Raw genomic sequence first — 22,764 nt, forward strand, 5'->3', positions numbered from 1 at the left:
AGAGAGAGGCAGAGGGAGAAGCAGGCTTCCCGCAGAGCAGGGAGCCCGATGCGGGACTCGATCCCAGGACCCTGGGATCATGACCTGAGCCGAAGGCAGACGCTTAACCATCTGAGCCACCCAGGTGCCCCCAAGATTTTACTTCTTAAAGTAATCTCTACCCCCAGCATGAGGCTCAAACTTATAACCCTGAGATGAAGAGTCACATGTTCTACCAACTGAGCCAGCAAAGCACCCCTAAAGATTTTATTTTATTAATTTTTTTCTAAAGATTTTGTTTTTAAATAATCTCTGCACTCAATGTAGGGCTGGAACCTATAAGCTGGAGATCATGAATTGTATGCTCTACTAACTGAGCCAGCCAGGCACCCTGTTAAATGCTTTTTTTAGTATCAATTGAGCAGATCATGTTCTTTTTCCCCCTTCATTCTACTAATGTAGGATATTAATTACATTGATTTTTTTAAAACATCTTTGCATTCCTGGTTAACTCTTATTTGTTCATGGTGTATAATCCTTTTACTATGCTGCTGAATTTATTTATTGATTTATTTGAAGATTTTACTGTTTTTAAAGATTTTATTTATTTATTTGAGAGAGAGAGAATGAGAGATAGAGAGCATGAGAGGGAAGAGGGTCAGAGGGAGAAGCAGACTCCCCGCTGAGCAGGGAGCCCGATGCGGGACTCGATCCAGGGACTCCAGGATCATGACCTGAGCCAAAGGCAGTCGCTTAACCAACTGAGCCACCCAGGCACCCGAAGATTTTACTTTTTTAAAAGATATTATGTATTTATTTATTCATTCATTTAGAGAGTCAACAGGGGGAGGGGCTGAGGGAGAAGGAGAGAGAAAATCTCAGATAGACTCCCTCCGGAGCACAGAGCCAGAGGTGGGCCTCGAACTCACGACCCTGAGATCATGACCTGAGCTGAAATCCAGAGTCGGGTATTTAACCCACTGAGCCACCCAGGCACCACTCTATGCTGTTGTATTTAGTTTGCTATTATTTTGTTGAAGATTTTTGCATCTATTCATAAAAGATATTGACCTGTAGTTTTCTTGTCATGTCTTTGTCCAGCTTTGGTGTGCCAGGTAAAGCTGATGTAACAAAATGAGGTAGGAAGTGTTCTCTCAGCTATTTTTTGGAAGAGTTTAAGAAGGATTGGTGTTAATTCTTCTACTACTTTTTTTTTTAATTCATTTTTTAGTAGTCTCTACACCTAATGTGTGGCTTCAACTCACAGCCCTGAGATCAAGAGCCTCATACTCCTCTGACTGAGCTAGCCAGGAATGCTCATATTAATTCTTTTTTTCTTTATTTTTATTTTAATTAATTAATTATTTATTTATTTTTAAAGATTTTTATTTATTTATTGAGAGAGAGAGAGAATGGTAGAGAGAGAGCATGAGATGGAGGAAGGTCAGAGGGAGAAGCAGACTCCCTGCTGAGCAGGGAGCCCGATGTGGGACTCGATCCCGGGACCCCAGGATCATGACCTGAGCCGAAGGCAGTCACTTAACCAACTGAGCCACCCAGGCACCCTTATTTTAATTTTTTAAAAAGCTTTTATTAATTTATTTGAGAGAGACAGAGATAGTAACAGAGAGCATGAGTGAGCACAAGCCAGGAGGAGAGGGAGAAGCAGACTCCCCGCCGAGCAGGGACCCTGACACTGGGCTTGATCCCAGGACCCCGGGATCATGACCTGAGCAGAGGGAAGACGCTTAACTGGCTGAACCACCCAGGTGCCCCCAGATTTTCTATTTCTTGAATCAGTTTTGGTAGTTTGTATGTGCTGTGATGTTTCTACACACACTTCTGATACCAAATATGTTGTGTTCCCACACCAAACGATTTTCCAATTATCTATGGATAATTGGATATCTATGAGTATCCTGCAAATTAAGTCAATTCTGATACTACCCAGAGTTAGTACAGACCCATGATACGGAGGTTAAGGGCTCAGTTCCACAAGACTCTTCCCCACTTAGATGCCAGTTGCAAGTAGGGGGTCTCCAGGTTATCCACACTTCTGTCCAGCTTGGCTGCAAATTATGAATTACCACAATTTTTTCGGGTTTAATAATTTGCTGTGGTAGCTCACAGAATTCAGGGAAATGCTTTAGTTATCCTTACTGGTTTATTATAAAGAATACAAACAACTAGATCAAGAAGCACATAAGGTAAATTCTGGAAGGGTCCCAAGCACAGGAGCTTCTGACCGTTTGTGGTTTAGGGTATGCCACCCTCCTCCTGGCATGTGGATACATTCACCAACGTGGAATCTCTCTAAACCCCATTGTTTGGGGGGCACCTGGGTGGCTTAGTCAGTTGAGTATCCAACTCTTTTTTTTTTTTTTAAAGATTTTATTTATTTATTTGAGAGAAAGAATGAGAGAGAGAGAGAGCACATGAGAGGGGAGAGGGTCAGAGGGAGAAGCAGACTCCCTGCCGAGCAGGGAGCCCGATGCGGGACTCGATGGGGACTCGATCCCGGGACTCCAGGATCATGACCTGAGCCGAAGGCAGTGGCTTAACCAACTGAGCCACCCAGGCGCCCGAGTATCCAACTCTTGATTTTGGCTCAGGTCATGGTCTCAGGGTTGTGAGATGGAGTCCGGAGTCGGGCTCTGAGATGAGCATGGAGCCTGCTTAAGATTCTCTCCCTCTGCCCCTCCCCTTGCTCTCTCTCTCTCTCTCTCTCAAAAAAAAAGGGGGGGCGGGGCGCCTGGATGGCTCAGTTGGTTAAACGTCTGCCTTCTGCTCAGGTCATGATCTCGGGGTCCTGGGATCGAGTCCCGCATCGGGCTCCCTGCTCGGCGGGGAGTCCGCTTCTCCCTCTCCTTCTACCTCTGCGCCTCCCCTCCACTTGTGTAGAGGCTGCTTCTCCTTCTGCCCACCGCCCCCCCCCCCCCCCGCGCCGGTCATGTTCTCTCTCTCTCAGATAAATAAAATCTTAAAAAAAAAAATAAAAAGTCGCTTATTATAAATAACAGAAGAAGCTCCTCACCAGTATCACTTTGGAAGTTTTCAGAGTTTTAGGAGCTCTGTTCCAGGAACCAAGGATAAAGGCCAAATATATACATATATTTTTCACTATATCACAATATCACAGTATGTTTCTAGGAATTTGTTCATTTGTTATCCAGTTTATTGGCATACCATTGTTCAGAATACTCATAATCCTTATTTCTGTAAGGTTTGTAGTAATGTCACCACTTTCATTTCTGATTTTATACTTTTTTAAAGAAGATTTATTAATTTGAGAGAGAGAGCACAAGCAGGGTGAGGGACAGAGGGAATCTTCAAGCCGACTTCCTGCTGAGTGCAGAGCCCCACGTGGGGCTCCATCTCACATGAGATCACGACATGAGCCAAAATGAGGAGTCAGATGCTTAACTGACCGAGCCACCCCACTGCCCCTATATATATATATATATTTTTTTTTTTTTTTTAATTTTATTGTAGAGAGAGAGAGCGAGAGTGAGTGCAGGGGGCAGAGGGAGAGAGAGAATCCCAAGCAGAGTCTGCACCCAGCACGAGCCTGGCGCAGGGCTTGATCCCACCACCCCGAGATCATGACCTGATCTGAAATCAAGAGTTGGACACTCAATTGACTGAGTCACCACGTGCCCCTTGTTTGATTTTAATTTTGAGGCTTTTTTTTCTTCTTAATCTAATTAAAGGTTTTCCCAATTTTGTTGATCTTTTCAAAGAACCAGATTTTGTTTGGTAGATTTTTTTTTTCCTATTCTCTATTTTATCCCTTTAATCTTTATTTCCTTCTGCTAATTTAGGGTTTAGTTTGTTCTTTTTGTAGTTCCTTAAGGTGTACAGTTAGGTTATTAATTTGAGATCTTTCTAGTGTAGGCATTTACAGCTATAAATTTCCCTCTTAGCACTATTTTTGCTGCATCTCAGAAGTTTTGGTATATTGCATTTTTGCTTTTATTCATCTCAAGGTATTTTTTAATTTCCCTTGTGATTTCTTCTTTGCCCCGTTATTTAACAGCGTTATTTAATTTCCACATATTTATTAACTTTCCAGTTTTCTTTATTTCTAGTTTCAATCCATTGTGATAGGAAATGATATTTTGTACTATTTCAGTCTTTTAACATTTATTAAGACTTGTTTTGTAGCCTATCATATGGTCTCCAGTTCCTTAAATTACAGAGGAACATGATGTTTGCTGAAGGTCACATATTTACTTACAGAATTAGGACTGGAAAACCCAGGTCTTTTCTTACTTTTACCATTAAATTTGATAAGTATGTTTAAAGTGTAAAGGGGCTTAGTTTAAAATGCAGTAATGAGCCACCCAGTCTCCTTAGCTGGCTCTTCTGCTTTCACAAATCTCTTAAAAGGTTTGTTTGGTCTTCTACCTGCACTTATTCTCCAGTTGCTTCCACGGCAGCCTTTCAGTTTGGAATGCCAGTCCCCTTTTCCAATTCCATGCTGGTAATTTCTATGTGGGCGATCTGTGAGAACCTTAGCACTAACATGTGCTAAAAGGAATTCATGTCATTCTGTGCAGTACATCAGCAACTTTCCCTACCAATCCTATTTTTTGTTAATGGTACTACCACTCATTATCCCAGTGACTCAGGGTGGGAAGATGGAAAGTCTATTTTAATTTTTGTTTCTCCTCACAAAATCACATCTGATCAGCTACAAATTTTTTTTAAAGATGTTACTCTGTTTTTAAAGCTTTTATTTATTTGAGAGAGAGGATGAGATAGAGAGAGAGAGCATGAGAGGGGGGAGGAGGGTCAGAGGGAGAGGCAGACTCCCTGCTGAGCAGGGAGCCTGATGCGGGACTCGATTCCGGGACTCCAGGATCATGACCTGAGCCGAAGGCAGTGGCTTAACCAACTGAGCCACCCAGGTGCCCCCTAAAGATGTTACTTTTTATTTTTTTAAAAGATTTTATTTATTTATTTCAGAGAGAGAGAGAATGAGAGATAGAAAGCACGAGAGGGAAGAGGGTCAGAGGGAGAAGCAGACTCCCTGCTGAGCAGGAAGCCCGATGTGGGACTCGATTCCGGGACTCCAGGATCATGACCTGAGCTGAAGGCAGTCGCTTAACCAACTGAGCCACCGAGGCGCCCCAAAGATGTTACTTTTTAAGTAATCTCTACACTCAGTGTGGGGCTTGAACTCACAGCCCTGACATGGAGAGGCACATGCTCTACCAACTGAGCCAGATGCCCCAGTCAGATGCCCCCAGCTACAAACTCCTGCAGCTTTTCTCTGCAGTACTATTCCTGTTTTGTCCTTTCCTTCCCATTTTCACTGCAACCATGTATTCATTTTACCTGTATTATTGTAGCCTGATAGTTTAATTTCTTCTTTAATCATGGCTGTGCAATCTTTCTCGTTTGTTTAGTTTTTATTTCATAATCATAAATGTAACTCTGCAATCCAGCTAGACTTGGAGGGGAGTAAGGAAAATATGTAATCCATAGAAATGCAGTGAGAGCACAAAGATTATAGAATATTTCAACCAGATGGGTGTGGACGAGGTGCTCTCCTGAGCTACAGAAGGAATGGTGTGGTAGTTAAAACACAAGTCAAATTTATTAGTTTGTCCCCAGTCAGCAATGGTGATCTTCTTGCTAATCTTGCCATTTCTGGACCCAAAGCTCTCCATGGCTTCCACGATATTCATGCCCTCTTTCACCTTGCCAAAGACGACGTGCTCGCCATCCATCCAATCTCTCAATCTTGGCAGTGCAGATGAAAAACTTTGTGTTGGGTCCTGCATTTGCCACGCACAGATGCCAGAACCCGTATGCTTCAGGATTAAATTCTCATAATCAGATTCCCCCCTTAGATGGACTGGCCACCACGGCCACTGATGGCCCGTGAAGTCACCACCCTGGCACATACAACCCAAATAATCCTGAGAAAGCAGGAATCTTTATAACCAAATCCTTTCTTCCCAGTGCTCAGAGCACGAAAGTTTTCTGTCTTTGGAACTTTGTCTGCAAACAGTTTGAAGGAGAGGGGGCCCAAGGGCTCCCCATCCAGAGCACTGTCAAAGAACGCAGTGGCGTTGTCCGTGTCTGGGTGGCACAGGTAGCTCCCAGGCGGCGGCTCTGCAAGGCCTGCTGTGCAATCTTTATTAATCTTTTCTTTTTAAAGATTTTACTTATTTGACAGAGAGAGAGAGCGAGAGAGCGAAAGCAGGAACACAAGCAGGGGAAGTGGGAGAGGGAGAAGCAGGCTTCCCGCCGAGCAGGGAGCCCGATGTGGGACTCGATCCCAGGACCCTGGGATCATGACCTGAGCCGAAGGCAGACGCTTAACGACTGAGCCACCCAGGCGCCCCAATCTTCATTAATCTTTTCAAAGTGTATTTTTGATGGCATCTTCCACGCAAAATCATAGAAACATAACTCCCTTGTGCCCACGGAATAAGGTGCAAACTTCCTAGCTCACTATCCAAGGCTCTTCATAATTTGGTTCCAAACTAGTTTAAAAGTGGGCTCCTTGAACTCAGGACTCGGGATCCAGAGTTGCATGCTCTACAGACTGAGCCAACCAGCAGCCCCCAGTCTCCTTTTTATTCCACAGCTATTGCACGCCCCACCAGATAGTTGTAATCTAACCTGATCTTCAGTCTTGCAACAATACTTTATTGAGTACAAGTTGCTGGGAATCCACTGGGAAGCAAAACAGGCCAGGTTCTTTCCCAGTTCTGCTTCCTCAATCTCGATTAATCTTGGTGCCACTCTTCCACACCTTGCACTCCAGACTAGACTTCTCTAACTTCCTTGTTCCCATCCATGGTGGGCCTAGGGTGGAAAAGAAGGCTAAAAGGGAGGAGAAGAAAAGGATTGCAAGGCGCCTGGGTGGCTCAGATGGTTAAGCGTCTGCCTTCGGCTCAGGTCATGATCCCAGGGTCCTCGGATCGAGTCCCGCATCGGGCTCCCTGCTCCTTGGGAGCCTGCTTCTCCCTCTGCCTCTCTCTCTCTGTCTTTCAAGAATAAATAAATAAAATCTTAAAAAAAAAAAAGGATTGCAAAGTGCAAGGGTGAGCTGAGGTGTGAAAGCTGAGAGGCCCTTTTTCCTTACCATTTATAGCAGACCCCCACTCTTTACCCCGGGTCTAAATGGTATGAAAAAGGCCCAGGACTGGGCTCGGCTGAGAAAACGGGCAAGGTAGGAGAGAAGTCGGTTTCAGTGAGGAAGGCCTGCCATTACAAAAACCGTTACAGCTTTCTCTGCCCGCAGGTCTAGGCGTGGGCCCTCGGTCACAGCCCAGGATCCCTCGCTCACTCTCTTCAGGAGCGGTCCAGGCGGCTCCCCCCCCCCAACCCCCCTCTCTCGGGGCTGTTCTCCCTCCCAGCCGTCGCAGTTCCCGCCTCAGCCCTCCAACGCCCGCCCAGCCCAGGGAGGAGGGACGTCTAGCTGGTTCCAACCTCTTCGGGCTCTGGGCTCCCGGACCCGCCCCCCCGCGCCAGTTGCCAGGGAGCGGTTGCCATAGAGCTGAGCAGTTGTCCGCGTGCGCAGGCGGAAGTCCCGGATTGAGGCGCCGCCATTTTTGCTGCCCGGACACGGAGCGAGAGGCTGAGAGAGTCGGAGACGCTATCCGCTTCCATCCGTCGCGCAGACCCTGCCGGAGCCGCTGCCGCTATGGATGATCGGGAGGATCTGGTGTACCAGGCGAAGCTGGCCGAGCAGGCTGAGCGATACGACGGTGAGTTGGGGGGGCAGCAGGGGGCTGGAATTCTCGGACCCTCTGCCGCCGCCCACAGAGGCCGGGAGCAGGAGACAAAATGGCGGCATCGTCTCCGAGCCTGCTTGGGAACGTGGATTCGGGAAGTAGGACATGGCCTGTGGGCTCCCGGAGCGCTGGGATGCCCCAGGCCCGGGAATTTGACCCCTTTGGCGTCCTTTGCTGTAGACACCCGCGGGCCAGGAGGCCGAGGCGAAAGGGTGGAGGAGTTGGTTGTAAAATGGCGGCTGGGGGGGAGGGCGAGTCCCGGGGCGGGGGAGGGGGAGGAGATGGCCGGTGCTATCTCCGGGCGAGCGATCCCCAGGGGAGCTTCTGGGCCATCTTGGGATGTGGAGAACAATTGGGTGGGGTGATGGGGGGGGAAGAAATACCCGCCACATGGGGGAGAGTAGCACCAGGAGCTGCAGCGCGGGCGCATTTCAGGGAAACATGGCGGGTGGGGGCGGTGGCTTTTCCCCGGAGGCCCAATGTGGGGCGGCGGCTGTGGAGTCTCACAAAGGAGAATCCTTGCGAGCGGAGGGCTTCTTGGGTTTGTGGTGGCGGGCGGTCTTGGATGAGGGTTGGGGAAGGACAGTGGGAATCACTGCAGTTCATCCTTGAGCGGAGGCCAGCTGAGATGCTGCGATCGGGATTTTCTTTCTGTAGGCCGGCACACCTTGTGTTGAGGGTATTTTAGGCTTTACGTTCAATCTCGCCTTCTTCTGGGGAGGTCTAGGAAAACCTCACGGTCCCTTTCCTCCGATTTCTGGAGAGCTCGAAGTTCCTGTAATCATTTTCTGGCACCGTTAGCGGGGGGGGGTTCTGGTGGATAGAGCTTTGAACAGGAAACAAGGAGACCATGACTCTCAGTCCCGCGAATACCCGTGCCTCAGTTTACCAGTTTGTAAAAACGTTGATTTTCCTGTTGACACGCACCATTATGACAAACGGAAAGACCTGTGGGAAAATAAAGTTATTTCAAATAACGTTTAGTAACTGCCTTTTGGTCAACTCCCCAGGACCGGAATGCGTGTTTGTACTTAATTGAGGATCTTAACCTATCCCAAGCTCTCACCTTTTGGATTTTGAACATAGGGCATCCCGGAAGATCCTATTTTCTTTTTTCTGTTTTAAATAAATGGCTTTGTGTACAGATTTGAACAGTTCTTTGTTCATTGCTTCTTCGCCCCTCAAGGTTCTTCATTTCTTCAGAACTTGATCGAAATGTCCATTGTGTCCGTTTAGTTATTCTCAGGCTGCTGTTTTAAAAAATTGTCCCTCACTCCCTTCATTTTGGACCTACGTACTTGAATTACCCCCATATCCGTTAAACTGTAGTATTATAAAAACAAAAATTCTTAAGTGTGGCTTCTGTGCTTTTAATGCTCTCTAGCGTGAGACAAGGTTGGAATCCAGTGCCATCGATCTTCAGATTTTTTCGTAATTAATGTTTTGTATGGCCCTTGCTTTCCTTGAATGCCATGTTGGTCATGTGAATAGTCTCAGGAGTAGTCCCAGTTGTATCATCATACATTAGGATTCAGGAATTTGAAAATTAGGAAAAAAGGCCAGGAACTCAAATCGAAGAAAGGTGTAGCGCACTAAATTTCGTTTTGTAAATCCTTAAATGTTTCTTTATTGAACAAGAGTCTTGGGAGGGGGAGGGCAATAAGATGGGGAAGTACAGCTCAAGGTCAGATTTGTCTTTATTTCAGTGTTTAAGAGTGAAACAATGTAGGTGTGCTGGTAGTGGAAGTTCTTTTTCTTTTTCCCCCTATGCAACCAATGGGTTCCTCTCTTAATCTATTAGTGTCCTTGGGAGGAAACTTGAAATTTGAATGCTTTCTGGTCCTAAGAATTTAGGCTTTGAGTAAACTTGCTATGATAACCAAAAAGGATGTGGAGGTCTTGTTTTTGTTTTTAATTTGTTTTAAAAACGATTTGGAAGCTCATGGTTGTAGCTTTCAACTAAGTGAAGGTTTAGTAGTAATATTTTGGATTTGGGTGCTGAGGAATTTTAGTGAAAGCCCTTATTGGTTATTCAGCAGAGCACTCTCTAGAGAGAGCCACATCGTTAGTTAAACGTTTTGTCTCCTTCAGGATAGAAAGTGGGAGGGAAATAGGATCTACCAGGTGGGGAGGAACTCCAGTGACCGTTGGGCACAGGACAGGGAGGAATTTATTGGAAAGGAAGAAAAGGAAGGCAGTCATCAGGAATCAGCCTTTACCTGTGTCCACTCTTTTATTGGGTACAGTAGTTCAGTTTTGTTTGTGGTGACTAAAATTCCCCATAGTTTTAGTCACTGAACAATAAGTCGTGTGGGGAGTGGAAGAAAGGAAAAGTGAGTTTGAATGATTTGGTTTTGGGTACTTGGATGTAAATACTGGCTTTTCTTGTTCCTGCAGTATCTTTTTTGCATACCCTGTTGAAGTTCTTTGTAGCATTATTTAGTTATATTCTGGGGAATTGGAATCCGTTTATATGGATAATTTATTGGTAGTAGAGGAAGAGCTAAACTGTGTTGAGGAAAAGGACAGTTGTGGGTTGCAGATAGGAAATATTGAAGTTTGGGGCTAGGATTGTTCACCCTGAAGATTAAATTAAGTCAGAAGTCTAAGGAATAGTTTTTATAACATATGTAGCTGTTTGAGTCAAATCTATTACCTTTTAGCATTCCTGAACCAAGTCTTACCCTCCCATATATATGAACCACACTAGTAAAGAGAAGAGATGATTTCACATTTTTCAGAGTGGAGGGGTCCAGCGTAAAGTACATTTGGGTTTGTGAGGTAGTTGCTCGCTTTGTCCTTTCCTTACCTTTTCCCTGTGATGATTGATTCCATGTGGGGTAAGAGTAAAGTTTTGATGGTCACTTTTGATCATTCATTCTGTGAATGCATCAATACTAGGAATGCATATATTCTGAGTCACTTGAGAGCTGTCCTTTTTTTTTTTTTTTAAAGATTTTATTTATTTATTTAACAGAGAGAGAGCGAGAGAGGGAACACAAGCAGGGGGAGTGGGAGAGGGAGAAGCAGGCTTCCCGCGGAGCAGGGAGCCCGATGGTGGGGCTCGATACCAGGACCCTGGGATCATGACCTGAACCGAAGGCAGACGCCTAACGACCGATCTACCCAGGCACCCCAAGAGCTGTCCTTTTTAAAACACCAGAGCATCATCTCTCTAGCTTATTCTGGTAGTCCGTGAAGGGTGGGGACATGTTTTGAAATAATTCCTTAATACATGTTAGGAAAAAAATGGGTAAATAGTAAATTAACTTTATGGATTTATTTATTTTAGAGAGGGAGTGAGAGCAAGGCACGAGCGGTGGGGGGGGGGGGCAGAGGGAGAGGGGGAAAGAGAATCCTAAGCAGGCTCCATGCCCATCGAGAAGTCTGGTGCAGGGCTCGATCTCATGACCCTGAGATCATGATCTGAGCCTAAACCAAGAGCCCAATGCTTAACCACTACTGAGCCACCCAGGCACCCTAGGAAATTAACTTTAGTAATGAGTTTAAAACAGGTTGCTGTCAGTTCTTTTATTTAGCCAGTAATTTTTATTACTGCTTTTTCAGTTAATGGAGTCAACTTTATTGTATATATTTTTTTCTCCTGCCTAAAATAAGCAGAATTGGATAATGCAATAGGTAGCTTTTAGTCTTCATATTTAAAGCAGATGCTCTGTTGTATTTAGAGTTTTATTTTTAGTTTTTTTTTTTTTTTTTTTTTTAAGTAAACCACCACATGTGGTTCTTGAACTCACCGACCCCAAGATCAGGAGTCACATGGCCCACCACCTGAGCCAGTCAGGCGCCTCTACTTTAGACTTTTATACAATATTGTGCGTAGTGGGGCAAATTTCAGTTTATTTTGTTGGCTTTCCAAACTATGGAATATAATGAAATCATTGTAATCTGAGATGACGGGAGTAAATTCTTACTACTATGGACATTCCTTGGCATCCTTTTCACCTTTATATGAAAAGGTCTCAATTTGAATTCTAGTAAGAGGTAGAACACATAGTCTGAGCAAAATTTGGATTCAGTAAGTCAAGAAAACACATTGAAAGTTTATACAAACAAGCAGGCTTTTCATAATTATCTAATAGCTTGGTCAAGGGAATATGAAATATTTAAAAAATTTCCTGGGGCGCCTGGGTGGCTCAGTCAGTTAAGTGGCTGCCTTCGGCTCAGGTCGTGATCCCAGGGTCCTGGGATCGAGCCCCACAACGGGCTCCCTGCTCAGCAGGGAGCCTGCTTCTCCCCTGCCTGCCGTTCCCCCTGCTTATGCTTGCTCTCTGTCTCTCGTTCTGTGTCAAATAAATTAATAAAAAATATTTAAAAAAAAAATAAATAATTTCCTGACTTTCACCTGGTATATAGCAAGTGAATTTTCAGTCTGGTAACTTAATGTACCTAATTTTACAAATGAGTTACCAATACTTCTAAGAAGTTGATCTGAAAGCCTAATTTTTTAAAAAGAGGACTGTAAGGCTGATTTTGCAGCAGTGTTTTTAACGTTATGTTTGTGTGTATTTAATCAGTAATGACAGGAGTAGGGTAAAGGTTAAATTTGTAAACTATTTAATGCCACATTTACATAGAACTTCACTCACAAACCACTTTCACAAACATTTTTTACTTATTTCACGTATCAATGAACTAGATAATGTTACTTCCATTTTATGGTTCAGGAAAGTGAATCTGAGATTTAATGATTTTTTTTTTTCCCTCTACCACATGACTGGTTGGCTAGTAAATGGCAAAGCCAGAACTTGTCTGGTGACTTTTAGACCAGTACTCCTATTTCTCCTAAGCCACTCACAAAAGACCTGTGTGTAACTAAGTAAGGTGGTACCTTGGGGAGGGTGCTTATTTCTTTAGCAGTTGCTTCAATATGTCTTGGTGTTTATGACTGGTATCCATCATAAATAGATAAAATATCTTCATGTTTTTCTAAGGAAACCTCATACTTTCAAAACAATCCCATTTTGGGGTACCTGGCTGCCTCAGAAGAGCATGTGACTCTTGATCTTGGGGTCTTGAGTTCAAGCCCCATGTTGGGCTACTAAAAAAAATAGTCTTTAAAAAAAAATCCCATATCAAGGCCCAGTGAATGAAGTTAGAATGAGGGATTTTAGGTAATCTCAAAATATGTGTTTGCATACTGTTTCCTTGGTTTGTCATGATGTTTGTGCTGGGGTATGGCTAATGCCATGCATTTCTGCAAATGCTTTTTTTTAAAAGCAATCCCCCCACCCCCACTTTTGTCTTGATGGATGCAGCCTTTTAGTTGATGTAGTCCTAACACTTTTAGGAGGGGGAATGGTTGGCAAATAATTTGCAAATGTTCCAAATATTAGCCTAGATAGCCGTCAAACAGAATCCATTAAGGGGTAATGAGGAACAGCAACAAAAAGTTATGTCTACTGGGTGGGGGGTGGGTTAGCCTGGTGATGGGTATTAAAGAGGGCACGTTCTGCGTGGAGCACTGGGTGTTATGCACAAACAATGAATCATGGAACACTACATCAAAAACTAATAATGTACTGTATGGTGATTAACATAAAAAATATTTTAGCTAACAAAAAAAAAGTTATGTCTACTATTTCCGAAATGGTTGGTTAATAGTTTGATACAGTTAAATACCAATGTACCCCAGATGACAAATTGGTTTGCCAACATAATTCTATGGTTTGAGCTCATTAAATATTCATGTTAATGAGGTTACATAATAATAACTGGGTCATAATAACTGTCATAACAATTAAAGGGTCATCCAAATCAGGATGCCTTGAAACGAAGGGGTACCAATTCATGGTAGTGCTGGGACAGTAAGCATAAACTAAGATTATCCTGAGCTGCAGACTTGCCTTATGGTTATCAGACTTAAGACCATTTGTTCTACTCATCTCATTTAAATACATACAAAAGTTTTTAAGCTTTGTCCATTCCCTCTACCACAGCGGTATCTTAGATTTAAGTCCCCTTCTTTCTGAAATGAAGTCAACATTTGGCAGAACATAAGAGAAATCAAAGAGTGAAAGATTTCCTCCTTCCCTCTCCCCCAATTGGGAACTTGAAAAGTCAGGGATATGGTAGTTGCTGAAAATAGAGCTTGCTGGCATACCAACTAGTCAACCTGACTGATAGTGTCAGAGCCAAGTATGTTGGTTTTATATATGTCTACCTTGAGCTAGATCAGTGTTTAAAAATACTTAGATGTTAGCAGCAGTGTTTGTCCCTAAGCTCAGAACTTTTTTCCCCAGATACGTTTTTACAGTCTCACCCATACCTTGTTAGGACTATTCTGTTTAGAACACTGAATTCTGTTTAGTTTAGAAACATGGCCATGACCTGGTTTATCTTGTTTGAAATTTAATCTTGAATTTATTGCCCTTCCGGTGATCTAGCACAGTAGCTGGGCAGATTTATCATTGGTAGGCTTGATTTGTTTTTTTGTTTTTTTGGTTTTTTTTAAAGATTTTATTTATTTATTTGAGAGAGAGAATGAGAGAGAGCACGAGAGGGAAGAGGGTCAGAGGGAGAAGCAGACTCAGCAGGGAGCCCGATGCGGGGCTCAATCCCTGGACTCTGGGATCATGACCTGAGCTGAAGGCAGATGCTTAACCATTTGAGCCACCCAGGCGCCCCAACCCTGATGTATTCTAAAACAAAGTTTTAATGTTTCTTGTTTGTGTCTTCTAATTCTATAGGAATTATGAGAAGAAATTTAGATCTTGAGCTCTTTTTTCCTTTTTCCCCCCAATATATCAGTGTCGTGGGTCACTTACCTTGCCAGTCTCTTACTTTCTACCTCTATTTTCTTTGCACCTCATCTTTTTGGTTCTGCCACAGTTAAACATGTTTGGCTGCCTGAGGGAATATCCTGTTAAACTCTAAAAGGAGAAATCTCCTGCTTTGATGGAGTAAGAGGAAATTCCCACCTCCCCCAATATTGAGACTAATAGGAGAGGTACTGTTTTGCAGTTGTAATTACGAATCTGGGTAGGTTGTCTTGTTTTCTACCTAACAACCTAATTGGAAGGTCTTTAGAAGGTTTAAACAAAATTTTTTCCCATTTCAAGGGGAGATAGGAGTTAATTTTACAGTGAGAGGTACTTCTGTTTAGGCTGGTACCAGAAGAAAAGAAATAGTATGTGCCCGAATGTCAAGATTACTGTTTTTTTGAAAAGCTGTAGTATTCAGAGTATTAAAAGTAAGTTCCAAAGACATTTGACAAATACATATTGAGATCCATCTATGTACCAGGCACTGTTCTAGACACTTGGGATTCATTAAACAAGATAGACAAAGGGTCTCTTCAAGGAGCTTATAGTGTAGTGAATGTATAAATACTTTTAGAATTATTTTTCTGTTAGTATGCGTAATTGAATTAATTTAAATTAGTAACAACAGTGGTGTTGAACATAATGCACTATATATATACCTAATGCTGGTCCCTGTCCCATATCAAAGACTGTAGAAAACTACAAGTGTGCTTTTCTTTTCTCTTTTCTTTTCTCTTCTCTTTTCTTTCTTTTCTTTTCTTTTTTCTTTTAAGTAGGCTCCACACCCAGCATGGAGCCCAGCATGGGGCTTGAACTCAAGACCTGAGCAGAGATCAAGAGTTGGATGCTTAACTGACTGAGGCACCCAGGCGCCCTTTAAATGTACTTTCTTTATTTTTTTTTTTTAAGATTTTATTTATTTATTTGAGAGAGAGAGAATGAGAGATAGAGAGCACGAGAGGGAAGAGGGTCAGAGGGAGAAGCAGACTCCCCGCTGAGCAGGGAGCCCGATGCGGGACTCGATCCCGGGACTCCAGGACCATGACCTGAGCCGAAGGCAGTCGCTTAACCAACTGAGCCACCCAGGCGCCCAAATGTACTTTCTTTATTGACTACTATTGTCAAGTGGTGCTAACAAATTGAAAAGCTTTTAAAAATTTTTCATTGACTGTATGATTATAAAACTCTATACCATTTATTATTAACAACTATATGCCAGGTGCTTATCATTTCTCTCAATCCTCAATTAACCCTCCAAAGTAGATATACCACCCATTTTACAGGTAAGGATTAAGAACTTTAGGAAAAGGTGATAGGTAAAGGGTAACATCACTGGGATGGATCTCTTTCACTCCCAGGCTGATAAGACTTCCATACTTGTATGTAAACATTAGACTGCTTGAGGCTCTATTTCTGTTCCTTAGATTTTAATTTTATAACTTAAAAGTTGCTTTGAACTTAATGTCTCTCTGTTTAGCATTTTCTTTCATATGAAGGAGACAGAAGGGTATGTAGGTTGAGTATATTTTCCAGTGGAGAGGCAACAAGAGACAACAAACACTGGACCAGAAGTCATTAAATTTAGGGGGGGGTCTGTCATGTCCAGACTTTATCTCAATTACTCTCCCTTTAGACATGTTACTTTCAGGGCCTGGTTTTCCCATCTGTATAATAAGAGTTTTCTGAAAGTTATTTTATGAATTTGTGGGCTGATTTTTTTTTTTTTTTCCTATTCCAGCCAACTTAGCTACTGGTTTGTGGAATAGAAAACTTCCATTCTCCAAATTTGCATTTATGTTTCTACTTGTGTTGAATGAATTACAAGGTTGAACTATATGAAATTGCCAGTTTCAGTCATTTTTTTGTTGAAATGTAGTTAACATATGTACAGGTATACAGTGTGTAGTGATTCAATAATTCTCTACATTGTGCAGTGCTCAACACAATAAGTGTAGTTATTGTCTGTTACCATACCAAGTTATTACGATATTATTGACTATATTCCTTATGGTGTATGTACTTTTTATCATTGTGACTTATATAACTGGAAGTTTGTACCTCAGTTTCCATCATTTTGACCTACAAAAATGATCATTTTCTGTGGTACAACCTAAGTTAAGTGGTGGTTGGAAGGTCTGGAAGGTGAGACCTCCATATACACAAAAAGGCATTAAGCTTTTAAGGAAGTACCGGGGTAATTGAGGTACTGTCCATGAATATTTTCTGAGGTTGGTTTTGCTTTTTGTACTTAGCTAATTGATTTTTACCTGTTTTCGTTTTCTAGGTCTATCGTCTTTTTTTCTCTCAGGATAATAGATTAAATTTGCTCTGTTTGCAGGTTGGTTGTTTTTTTTTTAAGATTTTATTTATTCATTTGACAGAGATAGACACAGTGAGAGAGGGAACACAAGCAGGGGGAGTGGGAGAGGGGGAAGCAGGCCTCCTGCTGAAGAGAAAGCCTGATGCGGGGCTCGATCCCAGGACCCTGGGATCATGACCTGAGCCGAAGACAGATGCTTAACGACTGAGCAACCCAGGCGCCCCTCTTTTTTCTTTCTTTTAAGATTTTATTTATTTGAGAGAGAGAGGGCATGAGAGGGGGAGGGTCAGAGGGAGAAGCAGACTCCCCACTGAGCAGGGAGCCTGATGTGGGACTGGGACCCTGGGATCATGGCCTGAGCAGAAGGCAGTTGCTTAACTGACTGAGCCACCCAGGCTCCCTAAATAAATCTTTAAGAAAAAAACAAAAAACAAAAAACCTGGGTGCCTGGCTGGCTGAGTCAGCTAAGCGACTGCCTTCGGCTCAGGTCATGATCCCGGAGTCTGGGGATCGAGTCTCACATCGGGCTCCCCCTGCTCTGCAGGGAGCCTGCTTCTCCCTCTCCCTCTGCCTGCCACACCCCCTGCTTGTGTGCTCACTCGCTCTCTGTCAAATAAATAAAATCTTTTTTTTTTTTTTTAAAGATTTTATTTATCTGAGAGAGAGAATGAGGAGATAGAGAGCACGAGAGGGAAGAGGGTCAGAGGGAGAAGCAGACTCCCCGCAGAGCAGGGAGCCTGACATGGGACTCGATTCCGGGACTCCAGGATCATGACCCGAGCCGAAGGCAGTCGCTTAACCAACTGAGCCACCCAGGCGCCCAAATAAATAAAATCTTTTAAAAAATTATTTATTTGAGAAAGAGACCTGGAGGGTGTGTGAGTGGGGGTGGGGCAGAGGGAAGGGGAGGGAGAGAGAGAGAATCCCAAGCAGACTCCCCACTTAACCTGGAGCTCCACATGGGGCTCTATCTCATGACCCATGAGATCATAACCTGAGCTGAAATCATGAGTTGGTTACTTAATCGACTGAGCCACCTAGCCGTCCCTGTTTACAGTTCTTTTTTTTTCTTAAGATTTTAATTTTTTCAGAGAGTACAAAGGGAGAGTGAGAGGGAGCAGCAGACTCCCTGCTGGGCAGAGAGCCTGATATGGAACCCCAGGACCCTGAGATCATGACCTGCGCTGAAGGCAGATGCTTACCTGAGCCACCCAGGCGCCCCTACAGTTCTTTTAATGAAGCACGTTTAGGGTAACTGTGTAGTACAACTTTTGGAACTGTGTAACAGGTACTGCAGATACATTTTGAAAATTTTGGAGAAAAGGTGGCACACAAAATTTTTTCTCCCTCAAAATGAATCTTTGTTTTTTGGTTTTTTAAAAGATTTTATTTAGTTATTTGACGGAGAGAGATAGCAAGAGCAGGAACAGAAGCAGGGGGACTGGGAGAGGGAGAAGCAGGCTTCCCGCCAAGCAGGGAGCCTGATGTGGGGCTCGATCCCAGGACTCTGGGATCATGGCCTGAGCTGAAGGCACATGCTTAACGATTGAGCCACCCAGGTGCCCCAAGATGAATCTTTAAAAAAAAAAATTTGTTTATTTAGATTTCTTTATTTGAGAAAGCAACTGCACAGGTAGGGGTAGGGGCAGAGGGAGAGAGAGGGAAAGTAGCAGATTCCCCTCTAAGTGTGGAGCCTGACTTGGGGCTGGATCTCACAACGCTGAGATCATGATCTGAGTGAAAAATCAAGAGTTGGGTGCTGAACCGACTGAGCCACTGAGGTGCTCATAAAGATTTTATATTTAAGTAATCTGTGCACCCAAAAAGGGACTAGAATTCACAACCCTGAGATCAAGAGTTGCAAACTCACCAGCTGAGCCAGCTAGGCAGCCCAGAATTTATTCTTTTTGGCTAGTTGTCAGAATAAAAAGAATGGAAAAAACCACTGTACTCACTTTTCTTTCCAGAAGAAAATTGGTCTCAGTGATACATTTCACAATTGGTAAACTGCAGTTATAAAAAAAGTTTGGATTTATTAGATTATGCAGTAGTAATACTCTTCCTTAACTGTAACCAGTAGGATCTCATTTGTAAATGCAGAAGTTTTCTTACTATTTATTTTTAAAAAGATTTTATTTATTTTGAGGGAGAGTACGCAAGCAGGGGGAGGGGCAAAAGGAGAGGGAGATGCAGGCTCCCCCACTTGAGCAGGGAGCCCAATGCGGGGCTCCATGGCAGGAGCCTGAGACCATGAGCTGAGCCAAAGGCAGATGCTCAACCAGTTGAGCCACCCAGGCTCCCCTTTCTCTTTTTTTAGAGAACTGGTACTCTCCCTCTTATCCTTCTCCCATTGTGAGATTCTTTGTTTCTTTCTAGCTTTGAAATCTAAGAAATCCTTGACTTATTGCTCAGCCTTCTAGCTTTTTTTTTTAAAAGATTTTATTTATTTATTAGAGAATGAGAGATAGAGAGCGCGAAGGGGGAGGGTCAGAGGGAGAAGCAGACTCCCTGCTGCGCAGAGAGCCCAATGTGGGACTCGATCCCGGGATTCACTCCAGGATCATGACCTGAGCTGAAGGCAGTCGCCTAAACAGCTGAGCCACCCAGGCGCCCATCAGCCTTCTAGCTTTTAACATGGCCATTGAGTATGTTGAAATGTTATTTAATCAAGGTATAGAGAAATTTAAACAATGTTGAGCATAAGAAAAATACCACTGTTCGTAACTTCTTGATATATGAGAGTAAAGCTTTAACAGCGGGCTGGATAGGAAAGAAACTCTGGGAACTTAATGATACAGCAATATGGCCCTCTACTTTTTTCTTTCTTTTAAGTTTTTTTTTAAAGATTTATTTATTTATTTATTAGCACGAGAGGGCAGAGGGTCAGAGGGAGAAGCAGACTCCCTGCCGAGCAGGGAGCCCGATGTGGGACTCGATCCTGGGACTCCAGGATCATGACTTGAGCCGAAGGCAGTCGCTTAACCAACTGAGCCACCCAGGCGCTCTCTTTTAAGTTTTATTAAGTAATCTCTACACCCAAAGTGGGGCTCCAACTTACGACCCCGAGATCAAGGGTCGCATGCCCTTCCGACTTAGCCAGCTGGGCGCCCCTGGCCCTCTACCTTCTCTTTACATACCTTTTCAATATGTGACCTTTTTTTTTTTTTTAAAGATTTTATTTATTTATTTGAGAAAGAGCACAAGCAGGGGGAGTGGCAGGCAGAGGGAGATGGAGAAGTGGTCTTCCCACTGAGCAGGGAGCCCGCTGCGGGACTCCATCCCAGGACCCTGAGATCATGACCTGAGCCGAAGGCAGACGTTTAACTGACTGAGCCACCCAGGCGCCCCCAATATGTGACTTTTAAACCATGTAATTTGGGGGCACTGGGGAATGGCCACCGGGGACCTTGGTTTTTTACTAAACTAGATGCCGTTAAGTCAGTTTTTCCTCTTTTCAACAATTAACAGATAATACACCGTTAACATGGTTCTTTATGCCTTCATCTTTTATTCATCTTTGCTGCAGCTTGCTTAGGACCTTCTTGACTTAGCTTTCCTCATTTCAGAGTGCTATTTGCCAACATTTTAGTCATTTTGTCTTTACCTTTAATTCTTGTCTATCAGGCTGCATTAATATTGTTTACCACTTTTCTTTCCTCCACTTCTAAAAGCTGAAAGTTTTGGAACATTAGTATATGTATAGTAGTCTATTTTATTTTAGTGTTGCATGGCTTTGAAGATCATTAGATTAAGAGAATGTTTGCTTTATGCCTATTTTAGGGACCAGTCTAAAGCCTTTAGGTCAAGTAGATTTATTTCACTAATCAAGATGTTAAGATTAAAGAATCAAAATTACTTTTTTCTCTTATTTTTATTTGACTTTCGGGTTTTTAAGCTTAAAAATCTGAAATTGATTTTTTTAAGTTTACTGACACTTGTGAAGCAGAGGAATTTATTAGGAGGACAGTCATTACTAAAAATAGTAGCCAGCTAAATTGCATTAAAATTAACTTGAGCAACTGGGATATTTTCCAACTGAAGTGTCTGTTCAGTGTATTTTCTGTATTTTTTTCAGTTTTAATATATTATGTATTTGTGGAAAATTTGAAAAAGAGGAAGAAAACTTGTATGAACTGGTGTTTTCTGTGCAGTAGTTTTTTTTTTCTTTTTTAAAGATTTTATTTTTACAGAGAGAGACACAGAGAGGGAACACAAGCAGGGGGAGTGGGAGAGGGAGAAGAAGCATGCTTTCTGCTGAGCAGGGAGTCTGATGCGGGGCTCGATCCCAGGACCCCAGGATCATGACCTGAGCCCGAAGGCAGATGCTTAATGACTGAGCCACCCAGGTGCCCCTGTGCAGTAGTTTTTTTGTTCTGTTTCATTGTGGCGTTTTTTGTTTGATTGTTTTTTATATATCTCTATATCCGGTTTTACTTAATTTTGCACTTTTTTTTTTTGCACCTGAAAATATTTATTTAAAATAAGCTCTGGGGCGCCTGGGTGGCTCAGTTGGTTAAACGACTGCCTTCGGCTCAGGTCATGATCCTGGAGTCCCGGGATCGAGTCCCACATTGGGCTCCCCGCTCAGCGGGGAGTCTGCTTCTCCCTCTGACCCTCTTCCTTCTCGTGCTCTGTATCTCTCATTCTCTCTCTCTCTCTCAAATAAATAAATAAAATCTTAAAAAAAATAAAATAAAATAAAATAAGCTCTGTGCCCAGTGTGGGGCTTGACTTCACAACCCCGAGATCGAGAGTTGCATGCTCATGCTCCACCAACTGAGCCAGCCAGGTGCCACTGGTTTTACTTATTTTTTTTTTTAAATATGGAGTTACTGTTTATATATTAGCAATAAGTATTTTATTTTTTATTTATTTTTGTTTATTTATTTGACACGGAGAGAGCACTCAAGCACAAGCAGGGGGAGCAGCAGGCAGGGGAGAAGCAGGCTTCCCGTTGAGCAGGGAGCCTGACTTGGGTCTCAATCCCAGGACCCTGGGATCATGACCTGAGCCAAAGGCAGCCACTTAACTGAGCTACCCAGGTGCCCCTGGTTTCAGTTAATTTTGTATCATGGACATTTTTCTTCTATCATGAACTATTTATAAATATTTTTTAAAAAGAATTTATTGTTTTAGAGCAAGTGAGCCGAGTGTGCATGTGAGAAGGGAGGGGCGGAGGGAGAGGCAGAGAGAATCTCAAGCAGACCGCTAGCTGAGTGCTGTGCCCTGAGCCCAATGAGGGGCTCAGTCTCAGGGTGACCTTAGCTGAAAGAGCCATCAAGAGCCGGATGCTTAACTGACTGAACCACCCAGGTGTCCCTAATTGTAAATATTTTTTATTCGCTATAGACCTATCCACTAACAAATTACTATAAGTTTTTGGGTAGTATATTGCTAGTAACAACTGCAGTGAAATACTTCTATCCAAAATAGAATTTTCTGTAATTTGGACTATTTGCTTAGGAGAGATTCTGAGGAGTGGAATTTACTGGTGAAAATAAATAAATGTAGGGCACGTGGGTGGCTCAGTTGGTTAAGTGACTGCCTTCGGCTCAGGTCATGATCCTGGAGTCCCGGGATCGAGTCCCACATCGGGCTCTCTGCTCAGCAGGGAGTCTGCCTCTCCCTCTGACCCTCTTCCCTCTCGTGCTCTCTCTCTACCATTCTCTCTCTCTCTCAAATAAATAAATAAAATCTTAAAAAAAAAAGAAAGTAAATAAATGTAAAGCTTTGGCTTCTTTGCTCTCATTGTTCTCTGAAAGGATTTTTTAATACCACCAATTTATGAACGTGCAGTGCATAATTTTTTCACCACAAAGCTTCATATATTTAAGTATTTTAAATGTTACTTAAAATGTGAAATGCATACTTTTAATTTTTGAATTACAAAATCTAAAATAAAATGTAAGAAAGTTAAATTGTATAGTCC

The 22,764-nt window shown here is 43.0% G+C and overlaps 1 protein-coding gene across 1 annotated transcript in view; it reads left to right on the top strand.

The window, feature by feature from the left end:
- Positions 1 to 7,522: 7,522 nt before the first annotated feature.
- Positions 7,523 to 22,764, top strand: part of YWHAE (tyrosine 3-monooxygenase/tryptophan 5-monooxygenase activation protein epsilon) — a 54,137-nt gene continuing 38,895 nt past the window's right edge. The window contains exon 1 of the mRNA XM_027625705.2: positions 7,523 to 7,706. Coding sequence (XP_027481506.1) covers positions 7,643 to 7,706 — 64 coding nt within the window. The 5' untranslated portion in view covers positions 7,523 to 7,642. The remainder of the gene's footprint in view (positions 7,707 to 22,764) is intronic.

This window comes from Zalophus californianus, chromosome 16 (genome assembly GCF_009762305.2).
Source record: "Zalophus californianus isolate mZalCal1 chromosome 16, mZalCal1.pri.v2, whole genome shotgun sequence".
Taxonomy (NCBI): domain Eukaryota; kingdom Metazoa; phylum Chordata; class Mammalia; order Carnivora; family Otariidae; genus Zalophus; species Zalophus californianus.